This window comes from Lupinus angustifolius, chromosome LG11 (genome assembly GCF_001865875.1).
Source record: "Lupinus angustifolius cultivar Tanjil chromosome LG11, LupAngTanjil_v1.0, whole genome shotgun sequence".
In the NCBI taxonomy this organism is placed as follows: domain Eukaryota; kingdom Viridiplantae; phylum Streptophyta; class Magnoliopsida; order Fabales; family Fabaceae; genus Lupinus; species Lupinus angustifolius.
The window spans coordinates 1362097-1379160 of record NC_032019.1 but is presented as its reverse complement, the minus strand read 5'-3'; the positions used below and the strand labels follow the sequence as shown (position 1 = coordinate 1379160).

General features: G+C 32.3%; 4 protein-coding genes across 7 annotated transcripts in view; 3 read left to right on the top strand and 1 right to left on the bottom strand.

The window, feature by feature from the left end:
• LOC109360941 (WEB family protein At2g40480-like) overlaps positions 1-2715 on the top strand; it is a 3343-nt gene extending 628 nt beyond the window's left edge. Inside the window, exons 2-3 of one of the 4 annotated variants that reach the window (XM_019606169.1) lie at positions 1053-1608; positions 1648-2715. In XM_019606169.1, the coding sequence (XP_019461714.1) occupies positions 1053-1608; positions 1648-2540 (1449 nt within the window). In that variant the 3' untranslated portion in view covers positions 2541-2715. Of the gene's footprint in view, positions 1-1052 lie in introns of all 4 variants that reach the window. The other 3 variants (XM_019606170.1, XM_019606167.1, XM_019606168.1) reach the window with 3 other exon arrangements.
• On the top strand, positions 3706-6874 carry LOC109360481 (uroporphyrinogen decarboxylase). Its single transcript, XM_019605421.1, has 6 exons — positions 3706-3844; positions 3930-4054; positions 4684-4794; positions 4931-5119; positions 5516-5641; positions 6245-6874. Exons 1-6 carry the CDS (start codon positions 3739-3741, stop codon positions 6758-6760), a joined length of 1173 nt encoding a protein of 390 aa, XP_019460966.1. The 5' UTR covers positions 3706-3738; the 3' UTR covers positions 6761-6874.
• Positions 7106-11211, bottom strand: LOC109360482 (indole-3-glycerol phosphate synthase, chloroplastic-like). The gene is made up of 10 exons (XM_019605422.1): positions 10972-11211; positions 10501-10761; positions 10232-10408; positions 9298-9372; positions 9152-9196; positions 8889-9053; positions 8292-8370; positions 7699-7781; positions 7541-7609; positions 7106-7428 (listed from the first exon to the last, which is right to left on the bottom strand). Exons 1-10 carry the CDS (start codon positions 11107-11109, stop codon positions 7348-7350), a joined length of 1173 nt encoding a protein of 390 aa, XP_019460967.1. The 5' UTR covers positions 11110-11211; the 3' UTR covers positions 7106-7347.
• LOC109360483 lies at positions 14687-15130 on the top strand. The gene is made up of 2 exons (XM_019605423.1): positions 14687-14806; positions 14921-15130. The coding sequence occupies exons 1-2, from the start codon at positions 14707-14709 to the stop codon at positions 15031-15033; spliced, it is 213 nt and encodes a 70-aa protein (XP_019460968.1). The 5' UTR covers positions 14687-14706; the 3' UTR covers positions 15034-15130.

Sequence of the window (17064 nt, the reverse complement as noted above, 5' to 3'; positions counted from 1 at the left end):
TATATATATATATATATGTGTGTGTGTGTGTGTATTCTCTACACCTTAATTTGATAATGTCTAATAATTAATAGCTATTCAAATGTTCTTGCAAAAGGGTATGTTTTAAAAACATTTGAATGAGTTTGGTTACTTGGTGGAACAAAATTGCATCTTAAAATTTGAGCCTTGTTAAGGTTGAGAAGTTAGCAGCATTGCCTCACTAACAATGACATCTTATTTCATGTACTTATAATAGGCTTTAAAATTTCACAGCTTACATTTTCTACTTTGGTTTTTTATTTGGCCACCTTGCCACTTTAGTTATTTCTGCCTTCTTTGATATAATGTTATTGTTTCTGATCTCAATTATAAGCAAAAAACAAAACATTTTCTAGTTTCAAATATAAACAAATTTAACTACATGTACATTTTTCCAATACCACTTTTAATTGAAACAATTTCCCATATACTAACACTGAATAATAATTGTAATTATTTGTATGTTTTTTATTAAATCAAAACAATTAATTATCTTTTAAATATTTTCTTAATATATGTAAAAATAGTTAAGTTTGTTTAAAAAAGGGACAGGAGGTACTATTTTAGACTATCAAGGAGGCTAGTAAGGTACACATAATTTAAATGTTCATATATTTAATATATCTTTGAGGATTTGCAGTGCAATGTGGTAACATTGGTATGGCAGCATTACGCTTTTTTTTCCTTTCTGGGTTATTACAAAATGATGAGATAAAATTCATTTGTATTTGTCTTTCTAAATACTTGTGATTTTTAACATACTGACCGAAGACGGTGAGTCTTGGTACAATGATAAGACTATTGTTTAGTGATGAAGAAATTATGAGTTCAAATCTTAGAAACAGTCTCTTCGCTTGCAGGGTAAGGCATGCGTACATCTTCCCTCCCAAATCCCACTAGGTGGGAGAGCCTAATGCATTTAGCAACCCTTTTTTACTCATACTTCCGATGCATTCTGTTCTGCCATACCATTGTCCTTTAAGCATTCCCACTGTGGTAGTTTACTCTCTGATGTTGAAGTTTGTCATTAGCAGAACAACATTGAAGACTTCGACATAAGGAAAGTGGAGGAACAAGCAACAAAGTTGGAGAAGGATTTGATAGTAAAAGAGCTTGAAACACTTGATGTGCTTGAAGAACTAGGAGCTACCAAAAGGATTGTAGAGGAATTAAAGCAGCAGCTACACAGAGAAGCAATGAAATGCCTTGTAACTCAAGATATAAATTCCCATGAACAGGTTGAAACTGCTCCTGTTATTAAAGAGATGAATCAAGAATTTCGTGGAAATATATTTAACAATGAAGAACATATATCACAAAACCCTTGCTCTATGCCCACACCTGGTCCCATGTTAATGGAGTTAAAACTAGCTAAAATGCAGCTTCATAAAACTATAAATGATCTTGGGGTGATACAATCCTCTGTTGAATCTTTGAATAAGAAGATGAAAAAGGAGAGACTTTTTCTTCAGAGGACACGCGAGAAGCTTGCATTAAAGTTTGCAGCCGTGTCAGCTCGAGAGAAGGCACAAGAAGAAGCAAGATCAAACCCACCAACAGCAGAAAGAAGTTGCACTTATGATAATCCCCGAATTTTTATGGAGAATTTCAAACCTTATACTGAGAAGAACAATAGAATGATCAAAACAAGATGTTCTGAAGTTTCAAAGCCCTTACATGGGTCCAAGATTGATGAGAATGGAATAAGTATTAAGACTACTGAGATGAGGTTTTTTGCAGCTAAAAAGATGGAAGAAGCCGCAATAGCAGCAGAAGCTGATGCACTTGCTAAAATCAAGGCTCTATCCGGTGCTGAAATATCATATAAATTTGCTCAGCCAGAACCTAAGAATGTGACTTTTGCCTTAGGGGAGGGTTCTCATCTTAACCCCAATGCTCTAATACCTGAAGAGTCTACTTTGAAGAAAGTAATAGATTCCAAATTCCAAATTGATGAAATAAATACTTTGGAACTGACCATTTTGAAAAGGTTGGAGGAAGCAACAGAAGAAGTTGTACACAGCAAACAACTCTTAACAGAGGCTTTAAACAGTGTTGAAACTGCAAGCAGAAAACAACATGCTGCTAAAGAGGCTCTAAGGAAATGGATTCCAATGGATGATCCTAATGGACAAGCAGTGTTTAACTCTATTAAGCCCAACAAGTTTGATCAAGCTGAAAATTGTTTGGATTCTTCTGTAGTGAAAGTAACCAAGTCAATAACAATGAACAATAATCAGAAGAAGCCTTTCTTAAGGTCCACAATTTCAATGAGAGATGTACTTAGCAGAAAGCAAGTTCCTGAAGAATATAATGCAACAAAGGAGATGGAAGAGCACAATGAAAGGCATAAGGTAGCATTGAGTCAAATGCTTCAAACATTGAAGGAAGATATAACTCTTCCTACTATACCTGAGAAAGATGAGAGTGATAGAAAGCAATTCACATCACAGAGGAAGAAGTTTGGATTCATCAAAATATCACTACCCTTGGGGAAGCTGAGTAAGAAAAGGGCATGAAATCAATCCTAATGCTTATGCATGGATGAATATTCAAAGCTCTTACATCAATGTCTTGAATTTTCTTGTCATTCTTTATTGATTCTGATGTCTGTTTTTGTTGGTCGTGTATAAGTTTGTGATGGTGTCTGATTTTGTTAAATATGTTGTTCCAAAAGAGAGATTCTTACATAAACATCATGCCTCTAAGATGGGTGCACTAGAAACAGTTAAAATATTTAGTTACTTGATAACTTTCAAAGTTGATAAAATGACTAATTATACTAAGCTACTTCAGATGATGTTTTGATTCTAGGACATTAAATACGGTTTTGCTCAAAATGTTAAACAAGTGAATTGCATTCATTAGAATCAATATTTACCAGTGAGAACTGGGAAAACGAAAGGAAAATAATAATATGATGTGATATTTTTATCTTTTAAATATAATAGAATGACACATTTATCCTTAAATATAAATACAAAAGCAACAACTTACCTAGGAATATTCTTTTCCAATATTTGCATAAACAAAGTTGTCTACATTATTGTGAATTTATGAATTTGGATACTTGTAAATCATAATTATAAACGTGCAGAAAAACATTTGTTGGGTTCAATAAATTCCAACGATGATGAACCTTATGGGTTCAATAAATTCTACATTTGAAGAGGTATAAGTATAACCCCAATATAAATCTCAGAGATTAAATGTAATGACAACATACACTTTACAAATATCCATACCATTTTCATATCAATAAGAGGGAATTGTTTATTATTTGATAGGACAAGGTTTTCAGCTCATAGTAATTTTAATTGACTCAAATAAATAGGACTCCCTTCAAATAGTGAAGAATATCTATAGATCAGACCTAGAAAATTTTGAAATTTATTTGCTTAAATTTTATTTTTACTATTATTAATAATAAATAAATATTATCATTGTATATTTCCAATCTAGTTTAATAATAAAGGTTATTCCCTTATTATTTTTTTGTCATACAAAGGTGTTTCTTACCTTTTTTTTTTTGATAAATAACTTATCATGGTTGTCAATTTCATCAAGTATTACTCTCAAAAATCAAATATATAGTTTACATTAATGGTAGTGCTGACATGGCGAAATGGATGAGATGAGATTCTGGATTTCCCTTATCATGTTCCCCTTTTTTTACCCAAAGGAAGAGCGAAAGAACTCAACTTCATACATCAAATCATGTCTACCTTCACCTCTATTATACCTTCCACCAATCTTCCCAGAACTATTTCTTCCTTCAATTCTTCCTTCAAATCTAAACACCTTATTTCTTGTTCCCTTCCAGGTAGGTATCACTTCCGTAATTTGTTTTCAATTCACGTAATTTCAGTTATTTTGTATCTGAATTTTGGAAATTATTTACAATCCAGGAACAGTTGCTGAACCAAAGGCTACAATTGCTGCTTCTGAACCACTTTTGCTTAATGCGGTTCGTGGATTAGATGTTGAGAGACCCCCGGTTTGGCTCATGAGGCAAGCTGGGAGGTATATGAAGGTATATTTAAATTCAATTCACATTTAGGTATAATTTGGTATCTACCTATATTTAATTTCAATTCAAATTTTTTAGTCTTTTATCTTTAAGTAATGCACTAAACATGAAATCGATGCGTATCTTGTGTTTTATTATATTTGGAGTTGTCTACCAAACACTGTCTTAATTGAAAACTAGAGTAGTTTTCTAGAATTTATCTCAATTTGAGAGAGAGAAATTATGTTATATGTTAGAACATTATGGTGTCGTTAGAATGTTAGATACATGGAGCTGACCCCATTTAGTGGGACTAAGGTTTAGTTTTTGTTATTGAGGAAAATATTCTAGAGTTTTCTAGACTGAACTCAGCAGAAGATTCAGTTAGTTTGCTTCTTTACTTTTTTCTGTCAGTTGTAAATTGAAATGTTAATATTGCATTCAAATGTGAAATTTGCATCAACATAGGTAATTGTTAATGCTTGTTTTCATTGCAAATCAACATCAAGTACTTGTTTTACAAAGTTAATTCTTGTTTTCTGATTCTTGTGGCTTACAAACTAATTGGCTATGATATGCATTTATGATATTGATATGATATGATATGTTTCCTTTTAAAACGTATCTAATTTGCTGACCTTTAATTTTACCAGAGTTACCAAACCCTCTGTGAGAAGTACCCTTCATTTCGTGAAAGATCTGAAAATGTTGATCTTGTAGTAGAAATTTCCTTGCAACCATGGAATGTTTTCAAGCCTGATGGGGTAAGACGACTCTCTAGCACTCATCTATATATTATCCCATTTTGGGACATTTTTGTTAGCCTACTTTTTTGTGTTATGGCCTTTGGTTCTGAATTCATCACCATTCATAGTTTTCTTGGTATTAATTCATTCTCAGGTGATTTTATTCTCAGACATCCTTACTCCACTTTCTGGAATGAATATACCCTTTGATATTGTGAAGGGTAAGGGTCCAATCATATTTGATCCTATTCGCACAGCTGCACAGGTTGATGAAGTGCAAGAGTTTGTCCCTGAAGATTCAGTACCATATGTTGGTAAAGCACTGTCAATTTTGAGGAAAGAGGTATAACTGGCCCTATGTCTCTTTAATTTTTCATCTTTGAATTAGCAATAGTCTTTCAGCATGGTCAATTTCCATATGACAAGAAATTATTAGTTTATTCTAGTTAAAAAGCACCCTTGCATTTTATGGATGGCCACAGGCTGTTTATATAATTGGAGGGTTGTAATGTCATGGAAAAAGGCATTTATGGCTTCTGTTGTGTGTTACCTGAGTGAATGCATTACGGAACAACTTATTTTGTGAACTTATCCATCCTGCATGTGGCTATTAAGATAACATGAGTTGATCTGTATGATGATGTTATCAAATAGTTGTTTCTTTATTGTTCTTGGATTTCCAAATTGCCCTTGTGTGTTATTATCTTATTCAATATAAAAGCTGCAGTGTTGATTGCAGGTGGATAATAAAGCTGCAGTCCTTGGTTTTGTTGGGGCTCCATTCACCCTGGCATCATATGTGGTTGAAGGTGGTTCATCAAAACACTTCTCAAAAATTAAGAGGCTGGCTTTCTCTGAATCCAAGGTAAACATAAATTTATGAAGGCATGTCAATATTTTACATAGTCATTAAGAGTTAGGATGTTAGTTTTCAACTCTCTTGGGAGGAGTGGGCTTCAAAACACCAGATTTAGAACTGGTGTTTGCATGGGTAGACATCTGCTGTCCCAAAACAATGTACCTCCATGTGTCGCTGCTTGTGATTGGTCAGAAAAATAATTAATTATTAAAATTTTAATTTAAATATATTTTTTCAACCAGTCATGATCACTGGCACATGGAGTGACACATATTTTGGGACAGCAGATGTGCTCCCTGTTTGCATACACTCTGCAAACTACAAAATAACATCATTACCTCGAGCTAAGTTAAATAACATCTTCTCTTGAGTGTGTTTGGTGAGTTGTATTTAAGCATGCACCCTCTTGTGAATTATGATATATCGAATATTTATATAAGATAGAGAGATCAGTGTAGTAAGGTTGAAACTTATCCATTTTATTTCCCCCCAAGGTTTGTTTTAAATGAGTAGTTTTGCTTGAAAAGTCTGTCTTTTATTGAACTGTGATTATTTCCTTGATTCATTCATAAACTCATTCAATTTTATTGAACTATTTTCAATCCACAGGTCCTCCACTCATTACTACAGAAATTTACCACGTCGATGGCAAGATACATTCAATACCAAGCTGACAATGGAGCTCAAGCTGTTCAAATCTTTGATTCATGGGCAACAGAGCTTAGTCCTACAGATTTCGAAGAGTTCAGCTTGCCTTACTTGAAGCAGATTGTAGATACTGTGAAGAAAACACATCCAGAACTCCCTTTAATACTCTATGCAAGTGGCTCCGGGGGATTGCTTGAGAGGTTAGCTTTGACAGGTGTGGATGTAGTTAGCTTGGATTGGACGGTTGATATGGCCGATGGCAGGAAGCGGTTGGGGCCAAATATAACCGTCCAAGGTAATGTGGACCCTGGTGTTCTTTTCGGTTCTAAAGAGTTCATCACTGATAGAATAAACGATACTGTGAGAAAAGCAGGAAGAGGGAAGCATATCTTGAACCTTGGTCATGGCATTGTAGTAGGAACGCCTGAGGAGAATGTGGCTCATTTTTTTGAGGTTGCCAAAGGAATCAGATACTAATAAGCTCGCTTTTGTTGGTCCACATTTTCAATCTTAGTTCATTTTTACTTGAATCTTTGTAATTTATTTATATAGAAAGATTCGTGACAAATTTATTTATTTTGTTTCAAGAGACCCAGCAAAAAAAATGCTAACCAGTACGAGTTTAAAATTGTGGACGAGCTTCACGAAAAACACACTTTCAAATGATTTTTTTTTTTGTGAATACACTTTAGTAAGATTTTGCTAACTAGTAAGGTGACAGTCCCAGAATATCCTAGAAGAACCCTAACAAATTTGTGAAGTTTAACTATGATAAAAACCAGAGGACCATTGAGTAGATAAAGCATGTTGAACATTGCTGTAAAATGAGAATTGAGATTCAATATATAGGCACCTCATTCCCAATTATTCCATCTGTCACAATGATATAATCAAGTTGAAAAGTATCTTTGAAAATGAATAATTTATTTTGGTGCATGCTTTCTGCTGATATTATTTTGATAATTTGGTACAAGCAAAAGTAGGAGGCAGCATATTAGGAACTCTATCAAAATCTGTAATTTGAAATGCCCATATATGTCAAAGGAAAATTGCTAACTTCAACTCTAAGAAACATCTTTGCCAAAGAGATTGCTGATTCCTTTCCCAGGATCACTTTGTTTTACAATAGACTCTCCAACCAAAACCTACAGAATAATAAAACAAAATGATTATTAAGAGTTATATCATTACCTATAATGAACCATAAACAGAATTTTAATCAGGTTTACAGAGTAGAAATAAATTCTCAGTACTTACAGCTTTTACACCAGCTTCTTGTACATAGGCAATATCAGAAGGAGTGAACAGACCAGATTCCCCAACAATCTAAACAAGTCATATAATCATTAGGAGAATATTCAAAATAACATAACATTTCATGAAAATAACTAAATAAACAAGGGAAAGGCCCTAACAGTTATGTTTTTCTCCTGGATTATTTTTCTTCGCTCTCCTTCAAGAAGCTTCTTTGTGATGCTGATATCCAACTCAAATGTTTCTGCATACACAAAAAAGAAAAGCTACAGATGATGAATCATGCCATCAAGTAATTTCACCTTCATGTGTTTATTGATGATTCCATGAACGACATCATCCGATAGAAACAGAAAAGTCACAGAAATCATGCACCATACAGATAAAAATAAACTATTCTCCGAATGTTTTGAAGTCTTGCAAGATTATTGTAATAGGTAAGAAAAGAGTCTTAGAAACCGATAATCTATCCCAGTAGAAGTTATAAAGAAAGATGGAGAAGATAAAATAAGCGGACTGGAAATTTATATAAAAGATGAAAGCAAGTGTAGAAACAAAAATACATATCCGATACGAGTTCTAGCAAAGATGCAGATCAGACATCAAAAGAGTTTCATTTAAAGTAATATATGAAAGTCATTTCGCATAATCTGTTGACTTACAAATCCTATTGAGTACAGGCAACAGAAAAATCATTCCATTTCATAAAAAAAGAATAGAGTGGGGAGGGGGGCAGAAGAGTAAGGAGGCATACCAAGATTACGGTTATTGATGCCAATGAGCTCAATCCCCTCTATTCCAAGAACACGATCAAATTCTCTTTCATCGTGCACCTAGGAGAAAACGACATAAAATATCAAAATATAAATAAATAAATTTCTCTCGTCTCGGTCTACAAGAAATTGAAGATTCCACACACAATAGAGTAGACAAAGAAGAACATGAAGAAGCACAAATAAGTACATGCTGATGCTATAAAGACTGAGAGATCTATGCAAATTATTTTTTAATCTCAATATAAATACGGAAACAGTGCAGGTACCAAAATCATCAAGTCAATCATAACAATTCAAGGTTTAGAGTAATGCTAGTCTGATTTAGGTCAGGTTTCAACATAAGTTTAGTCAATCTATAATGGTAAATCTGACTGCTCATTGTTTATATATACACTATTCAAAACTCATATTAGCCCACTTTAGGACGAGGTATACAGAAAATGGGATAAGCTCAAAACTTAGCTTCAGGAAAAAAATCATATTAAACATCAGATATCATTAAGCTTACAATGAGTACCATTGATGTTGAATGTTACATCAAACTAAGGAAACATATAAACAAGAACAAAACTTACCTCAACAAGTGCACTAAGTCCAAGTAACTTGCATATCTTAACCATGTATTTGATGTCAAGATCAGGTAAAACAGCAGCTATTAGAAGGACCGCATCAGATCCTTTACTCCGAGCATAATAGAGTTGCCATGCATCTATAATGAATTCTTTGCACAATAAAGGGCACTGCATATATTTTCTACAGTTGTCAATAAGGGCTACATAATGCATTGGAGCATAGAATAAACTCTATATCAAGGATTAAAACAATTCAAAAGCCATACCTTCACTCCAGCATTTCTTATTAACTCAAGGTTTTCAAAGCTTCCCTGGATCAAGAAAACCAAGTTCGAGTTAATTATCATTTACATGAAATATTAAAAAGTTCTCAACCAACCAAATATTGTCCAGCAGCATCAAGTTGGTTTACCTTAAAATACTTTTCATCTGTCAAAACACTTAGACATGCTGCTCCACCCTTCTGATATGCTTGAGCAATTTCAACCTATCACGGATAAGTAGACAAGCTCTAAAATAGTGGCATAAGCCAAGAAAAGAAGAGATACAAACTAACAACAGTTTTGAAAAATTGCTTGAAGGTCTTACTGGGAGAAATGATACAAAATTAATAGGAGACCAAACTACTCAAGTTAATGAGAAAACATGACATCTTCCTGTTACAATAAATTCAAAATAGTTCTTTATTTTGAAGCAATTCTACTTTCCAAATCATTAACAATGACTAGTTGTTGAGAAACAAATGAGCTATCCAAAACAAGACATCACATGATTTACGGAGACCAAAATCTAAATATTTAGTATTTGTTTGGCCAATGGTTATATTTACCATGGTACACACCTAAAAATCCAATCACTCTTAGATAAGTTTGTATTTGCTATTAACTGGGATAAATGGAAGCAGAGATAAATTAAAAACTGCAGAATTGACTTAAAAAATGCAATAATAATAATAATAACAAAAGCATCTATATTGCATATAGTACATTTGAGAAGGAATAATTTGTTTTGATGGACATTGCATCACCATGGAAGGAAGAGAGGATTAATTAAAGAGTAAGAGAGAGGTACAAAAGAAGAAATTGATATGTTAGCATAAAAGAATTTAAGAACTAATTCTACAAACATGACTTGGATCAAGCACTTTTACTGTAACAAGTGCAAAGCTAGATTAAAAAACAAATAGTTGAACAGTTATAGCCAACAAGATGCAGTTGAAGCTGACTCAAATATTTCTCACATGACATCAAATCATCAAAAACAACTTCATTGCTGTTATTACAAATAATGTATAAACATAACAATTGTAGCCATAAAAATTATAGCTAAAAACAAGACATACTTACGGGATTGAAATCTTCTCTCAAGATACCTCTACTTGGTGATGCCTTCTTCACTTCAGCTATCAGTCCTGGCAAACCAGTTCGCTCATTAGCTGCCTTTAGAGCACCAATGAAATCCCGAGCCGGGGGAGCATTATCAATGGCTCTCTTCAGCGCAATGAGGGGCTTTCTTTCTTTAAGCTGAAATTAAATTTAAGTTCTCAGTATTAAAGGCAATCTATTTCATTGTAATACCAAAATAAATATAGATCAAAGCAAATGGATCATATTACTTTTGCAACTTCCACATCCTTGTTCCACACAATTTCTTCCAAGATGTTACGCGGTGTGTTGCCATCGTTCTGAAGCCGAAATTCGAAGGGTCCTACATAATGCAAAGGTGGTCCTGTTGGTGGCCTCCTCCTTATTCTTATGCCCTGGCTAGCAGCAACTTCATTTTGGAACATTCCCACTTCCCATTCCTTAATTTTGAGAACCTCTTCCACTGGTTCAGTATATGAGGTTATTGAAGCTGAACCTTCAGTGGACCCCATCTAATCAAAACAGCCAACAAAGCCATAAAAAAAACCACATGATCGACCCAAATGAGGTTCCTCATAATATAAAATCCAGCATTCTTAAACCACAACTCCAAAAGCTAAAAAACAATATAATCAAATATAATATAAAACGACCAATTTTAATGCAGAGGGAGACAGAATAAAAGGCTTCAAAAAGATTGAAAATTTGTAGAAAAATCTTACCTGGGCTCGAACGGAGAAAGTGAAAAAGGGGTTTCTATTAGAGATATAGACACGGCTTGTTGGAAAGGAGGTTCTGGGTGTAGAAGAGAAGTATGGGAGGGATTGAAAGGGAGGGTTGAGAGAAGCCAAAGCTTCCATTTGGGATGAACTTGAAGGGAAGAGGGTAATGGGAAATAGAGGAATTGAATGAAAGAAGAGAAGAACTATGCAGTAACACGTGCAAACAAGCCGTCGCTAAAAGAGTGTCTTCGCTTTTTTATATAGCATTACCCTTTTCGTGCCTCAACATGTTGATGTTTTTTTTCTTGTCTGAGTCATGATTTGCCAATTTGGATGAACATTAGAAATGATAAAAGAGAAAAAAACTGCTGAAAAAAAAGGGAAGTGAATTAAAGTGAATTTAATTATATATAATATGATTAGTTTAATATTAATCTATATTGACAGTGTTTTTACCCGATTCGTATTCATATGTATTGGTGAGGTATAGCAAAGCACATAAAAAATTATTAGTTCTTTATTCATATGGTAATATATGTTATTGGTTATCATATATGATCTAATGAAATTGCACCATGATTGTGACAAATGACAACTTGAACGAAGGAAATTGCATCGTGACCAAAGAAAATAATATTGTGATCAAGTCGCATGAGCACTTGACCGAGAAGGAAGATGGTCACCTAACTGTGGAGGATAACTCACACTTGACCAAGTAAACTAGCACGCAACATATACATTCTAACTGAGGTGCATATGCGCATGACCGAGGCGCATGTGGCACAAAGACAATAAGCATGGGCCAGAAGCACCAAATCTGACCGTGAGAAATGTGACCAAGGCCATGGTACATGGCCATGTTATATGACTGTGGCTGATTGATACATCGAGGCTTGCTATGTTTTTTATATTTCTGTGCAGATTTATTGGGTTATTATGTTTGGAAGTTATTTTTGGTTAGTTAATTAAGTTTGTTAGGTAGTAGGTAGTTAGGTTTTTCTATTTCTGCCTTGCTTACTTTAGAAGTAAGCAAGATGGGTAAGACACTAAAAATTGTATAAATATCTATTATGGTTATTCAAATCAATAAGAATGAGCATTATTTCATCATAATTCACAATAGTTGTACCCAAATAAATATTTATATGTTAATCATTGATGATTCCTAAAAATATAATATGTATGAACATGATGTAGATATATATTATATTTTTATTAGTATATATATGTTGATTACATTATTCATTAAAATAAACACATTATATGCATCACCGTTAGCTGCATTTGTTTTATCCAACATTAAATAATGAAAAGGAAAATATTTAAAATAGTCTGATTTTTATCATTATTTTTTTTGTGAGGATGAGTTGAATTTGGAGTACGTTTTAGTCTGCATAATTAATTTTCAATTTCGATAAGATTGTTCAATTTTGATAAAATTTAGCTAATTTCTATTTAAATTTTTATGTTTCTAAATGAAGATGAAATCGCGTATACAAATTGTAGTTTAACTTTCAGCTTCTTCATAAAGAAGAAAATTTTGAAAATGTGTAACAATTAATTTGTACTATTTAAACTAGTGTTGAGTATTTGTTTGGGAAGCCCATCTAGTTCAAGCTGGATTAAGATAAATTTGAAGTTTTGTTGATATTTATGTTGTAATAACTAATAAGTCTACCAAAACTAACCTAAATAATATTTACTAGTGAGTAAAACGTGAAAAAAGTAAAGATATTCAATCTAAAACATGTGACATATCACGATCTCAATATACTAATGACAAACTCACTTTAAATACTTTCTTTTTGTTTGAACCAATATTTTTTACAAAAAAAAAACAATTATATTTAATTGAAAACCTTAAAATGCTTCATTTGCTTAAAATCCTTAAACTACGTATACTCTTACCGATTTCTATACAGAGAGAATATGGGCTTTCACCGAAAATATAAAAACTGAAGAAGGTGGGCAATTGAGCATGTTCAAATTGGGGGGATGATTCTAAAAACAAATATCATTACCTTCAACAAATCTTATTTTATGATACTCCTCTGGAACATTCTTTGGACTTTAGTTAGTATTTTTTGTTTTGATTTGTTTTATTTCATTCTTAAGTTGCTTGTAGTTAATATTCTATGTTTTATTTGTTTTATCCACAAGTTGCTTGTCGCAAGTATTCATAGGACCCAAGTTTTACCATCCAATGATAGATTTGTATACATAAACAAAAATCACAAGGTAATAATCTTTGTACCATGGATTTGTTCATTTAAGAAAATAGAACGCAACGCAGCATAAGCAAAGTCACCAAGCAAAACTACAATCAACAACTATTTTTCCAACATTTCCTATTGTATCAAAACAAAGTGTCCAGGTCCAAGCATGGTGAAAGAAAGTTAACATTTTAGATAAAATTGTAGTGTCATGATGTTAGAAAAGAAAGGAAAACCAAAAAAGAAATAATGCAGAACTAAAAAAAGATAAAGTGCATTGATTGATCTATTGAAGCCGGAACCTTTTTTGCTTCACAACTTGAATTTCTTGGGCGACTGTATTTCCCCCCTCACCCTGCAAAGATAACGAGCTATTTAGCTCACTTATTCTTTTTTACACACTTTGGTCTCAAGACACATTTTTTTGCATCATTTATGCCATATGATGCCTCTTAGATTCTTAGTCTTAGTGTTCAATAACAAGCTCAACATTAAATCAGTTCAAATTTGATCTCAACATTTGATAACATTGAAAAGAAGTTTCATCAGCAAAACAGACAGCGTAAGAGGAAAGAAAATAAAGCATTAAACTGATAATAAAAACTAAGATGTCTATTAAGAGATCATTTAGAGAATGTCAATTTCCAACAAAAAAGTCATTGACAAAGGTTGCAATGGTAAATACCCTCGGTGCAGAAATGGGTAGAAATTGCTCCTAAGGGCATGGATAACAGTTAATGGGTTATTAAGGAAATAATTATACATGTAGAAATGCAAGAACTACCTCTGAGATGTTTGACTAAGTATGCTTAATGACTACATGTTGAAGGTTGTCATTTGATAAACCATATCAGCTCACCAGCAAATATGATTATGTAAAAATAGCAGTACTTTAGTCTAAAAGTCCAAAACAATTAATCTTAGCAAACTACCATTCAGTAAGAGCAAAAGCAACAATTGCACACTAGTGCGGGAAAACATGCCTGCAGCCTTCTTTTCTATTGTTAATAGTGGAACAATTATCCAAAAAATCCAATCAATTAGGTTTTACACTTCATAAAAGTAACAGAATGAAACGGTCAAAATTAAATTAAGAAAATAAAACAATTTTCACCGACAAGGTGTGTTGTCTAATGGTGTAAGGCGATCCTCAGGCTGACCATGTTCCATTCCTGGGACAAGACTTGTTCGGAGGGACAGTTACGCGCCCCGAAATGGATTAGTTCCTTAACCAAAAAGGGTGGGGATACCCTTGATAGTACAAAAGACAATTTTCAATTTAGATCCTTTATCCCATCAAAATGTCAAACTACCAACACAGAGAACAACTAAAAACAGATAAGCCATTCAAATGAAAACAATTACAAGATAAAGCACATGCAAATACAGATCATAATCACAATCTCCAACTTGGACATATAAAAACATTGAGATCACATGCAATACCGAAAAATGAGGTAAAAGTTGAAGAAAAAATGAATGACGAAAAAGGATAGAACTTGATACCTAGCCAGATCCGACGATGATATTGTTGATTGGGATGAAGATGAGTTTAACGAAGAAGCCCACGAATCCCATCACAACGAAACCAATCGCAGTACGAACAGCTACCTTGGAGAATTCTATGAACCAAAACGCATCATAAGAATTAAGAACCAAATAACACACGGATTCGAATCAGAAATTAAAATAATAAAAATAAAAATGGGATCTAATAGGATTAGGGTTCGATTAACCTTTGCGATCAGGTTTGTGGCAACGCTTCACGAGCCTGACACTGTCCTTTGCGAATTCTCTTAAAGGATCGAAAACGGAATCAATGGCGTCCATTCTCTCTTTGAGCTTTTGAATCTGAATTGAGTTATAGATTATTATTTTTTGAATGAGATTTGTGTTCTGTTTTTTTTTTTTGTTTATATTAAAATGTCAAATAAATTTGAAATATGGAAAAGAAATTAAAACACTCCAACTTGGACCTTGACCTTGTTAGCTTTATGGGTTGACCCACCACCTTCACCATATGTTATACAATATACTAGCAAGTTAGTCGTGTATTCGCACGGGACCGTATCTTTTGTCATATGATTAAAAATGTACGTGTTAGTAGTTTGTATTATTAAGAATAAACATGTTCTTTGTGTATGGTTAAAATCACATATGTCAGTCGTATATTTGCATGGTTAAGAACACATATTACATGTGCATTCACATTGTTAAAAGCACACGTATTACCCATACATTCGTATTGTTAAGAACTCACATGTTACTTGTGCATTCGTATGGTAAAAAACACAGGTTATCTGCACATTTGTATTATTAAAAATACATATTCATCGTGCATTCGCATGGATAAAAACACGCATATTACTCATACATTCGCATTGTTAAAAAACATACATGTTATTCATGCGTTTGCATGGTCGAAACATATTCAAGCACATAAGGAAAATAAATGACAATTCCGATTTTTGTAATGAAAATAGGAAAACTGAAATGCAATACTATATGATTCTTAATATTCTTAAAATTAAAATTAAGAACTCTTTGATCATTAATAGCAATGAGAATGGTCATGCCCCAATGAAGCCTCAACTTCAACTTTCAAACATTCATCTTTAAATAGAAAATATAAATAGCAAATTCATTTGTTGTTTTAGATTTCCAATTCTAATGATGAAAAGATTAATAATAATAATAATAATAATAATAATAATAAATAAATAAATGCAATATTATAAGTGAATGTATAAAAAATGTACAAAAAATAAATGAAAAAAAATAAAATCGGATATACAAAATAAGAATAAAAAATACACTTTCAAGAACAAAACTATAAAATAAAAATAAAATCATTGAAAAATACACTTTAAAGATAAATGTTGGAAGAGAAAGAAACGAATAATAACGAAAAGAGATTAATAATGAAATAATAAAATGAAACCAAAAATAATATAAATAGAAAGACACCAAATGTCCGAAAAAGAATTCAAATAGAATTAATATGATGTATTATATGGGATATATCACATCTCCTATTCTATAATATGTGTCACTTCATGTGTTATGAGTTGTGATTGATCATAAAAGTATTTAATAATTATTTCTAAGTTTGATGCATTTTTCAACTAATAACAGTATATGACACATGAAGTGATACATATTGTGGAGATAGTAAATATGCTCCAAATATGAAAATGTAAATATGAGAGAGAATGAACAATGGGGAAAATTTTAATAGATATACATTGTTGTTAAATTTACACATGTGCATTTATTATTGATACAAAGAGGTTATAGACTTTAGTTTGCCTTTGCTAATGAAATATTTTGGGCTTGAAAAAATGTTGTGAGAAATTGGACATATGTAAGAGATGATCTTTTTTTTTTCTTATATAACAATAGATGGATTTGTTTTTTATTTAGTGGACATCATTTTTATAAAAATGTAATCTCCCCGAGATCAGTAAAGTTTTTTTTATGCTATGCACCAATCATATACTTTCGAAAGTAGAATCCTATTAAAAAATCATATAACATTCCAAGTATGATTTTTATATTGATTTTAAAAATCTATGTAACGTTAGTGTAAAGTTTTTTATATTGATTAACACATTATTTATTATTAATTTGTATTATTTTTATTATGAAAGTCAATAATATTTAACATATAAATTATAGTGTTAAAAATATTTATATTATCACTATATACATATTAAATCCTTTTAGATTATTGTTAAACACTTTTAATATAGTGATAATACATTACTTTTATTTTTATGTTGAAGGACTAAGAGTAAATTCTAAATATATATTGAATTTAATGGACATGCATTATTACAAAGTTTTTATATTGTCATTTGATGTGTATAATTTTTAAGAG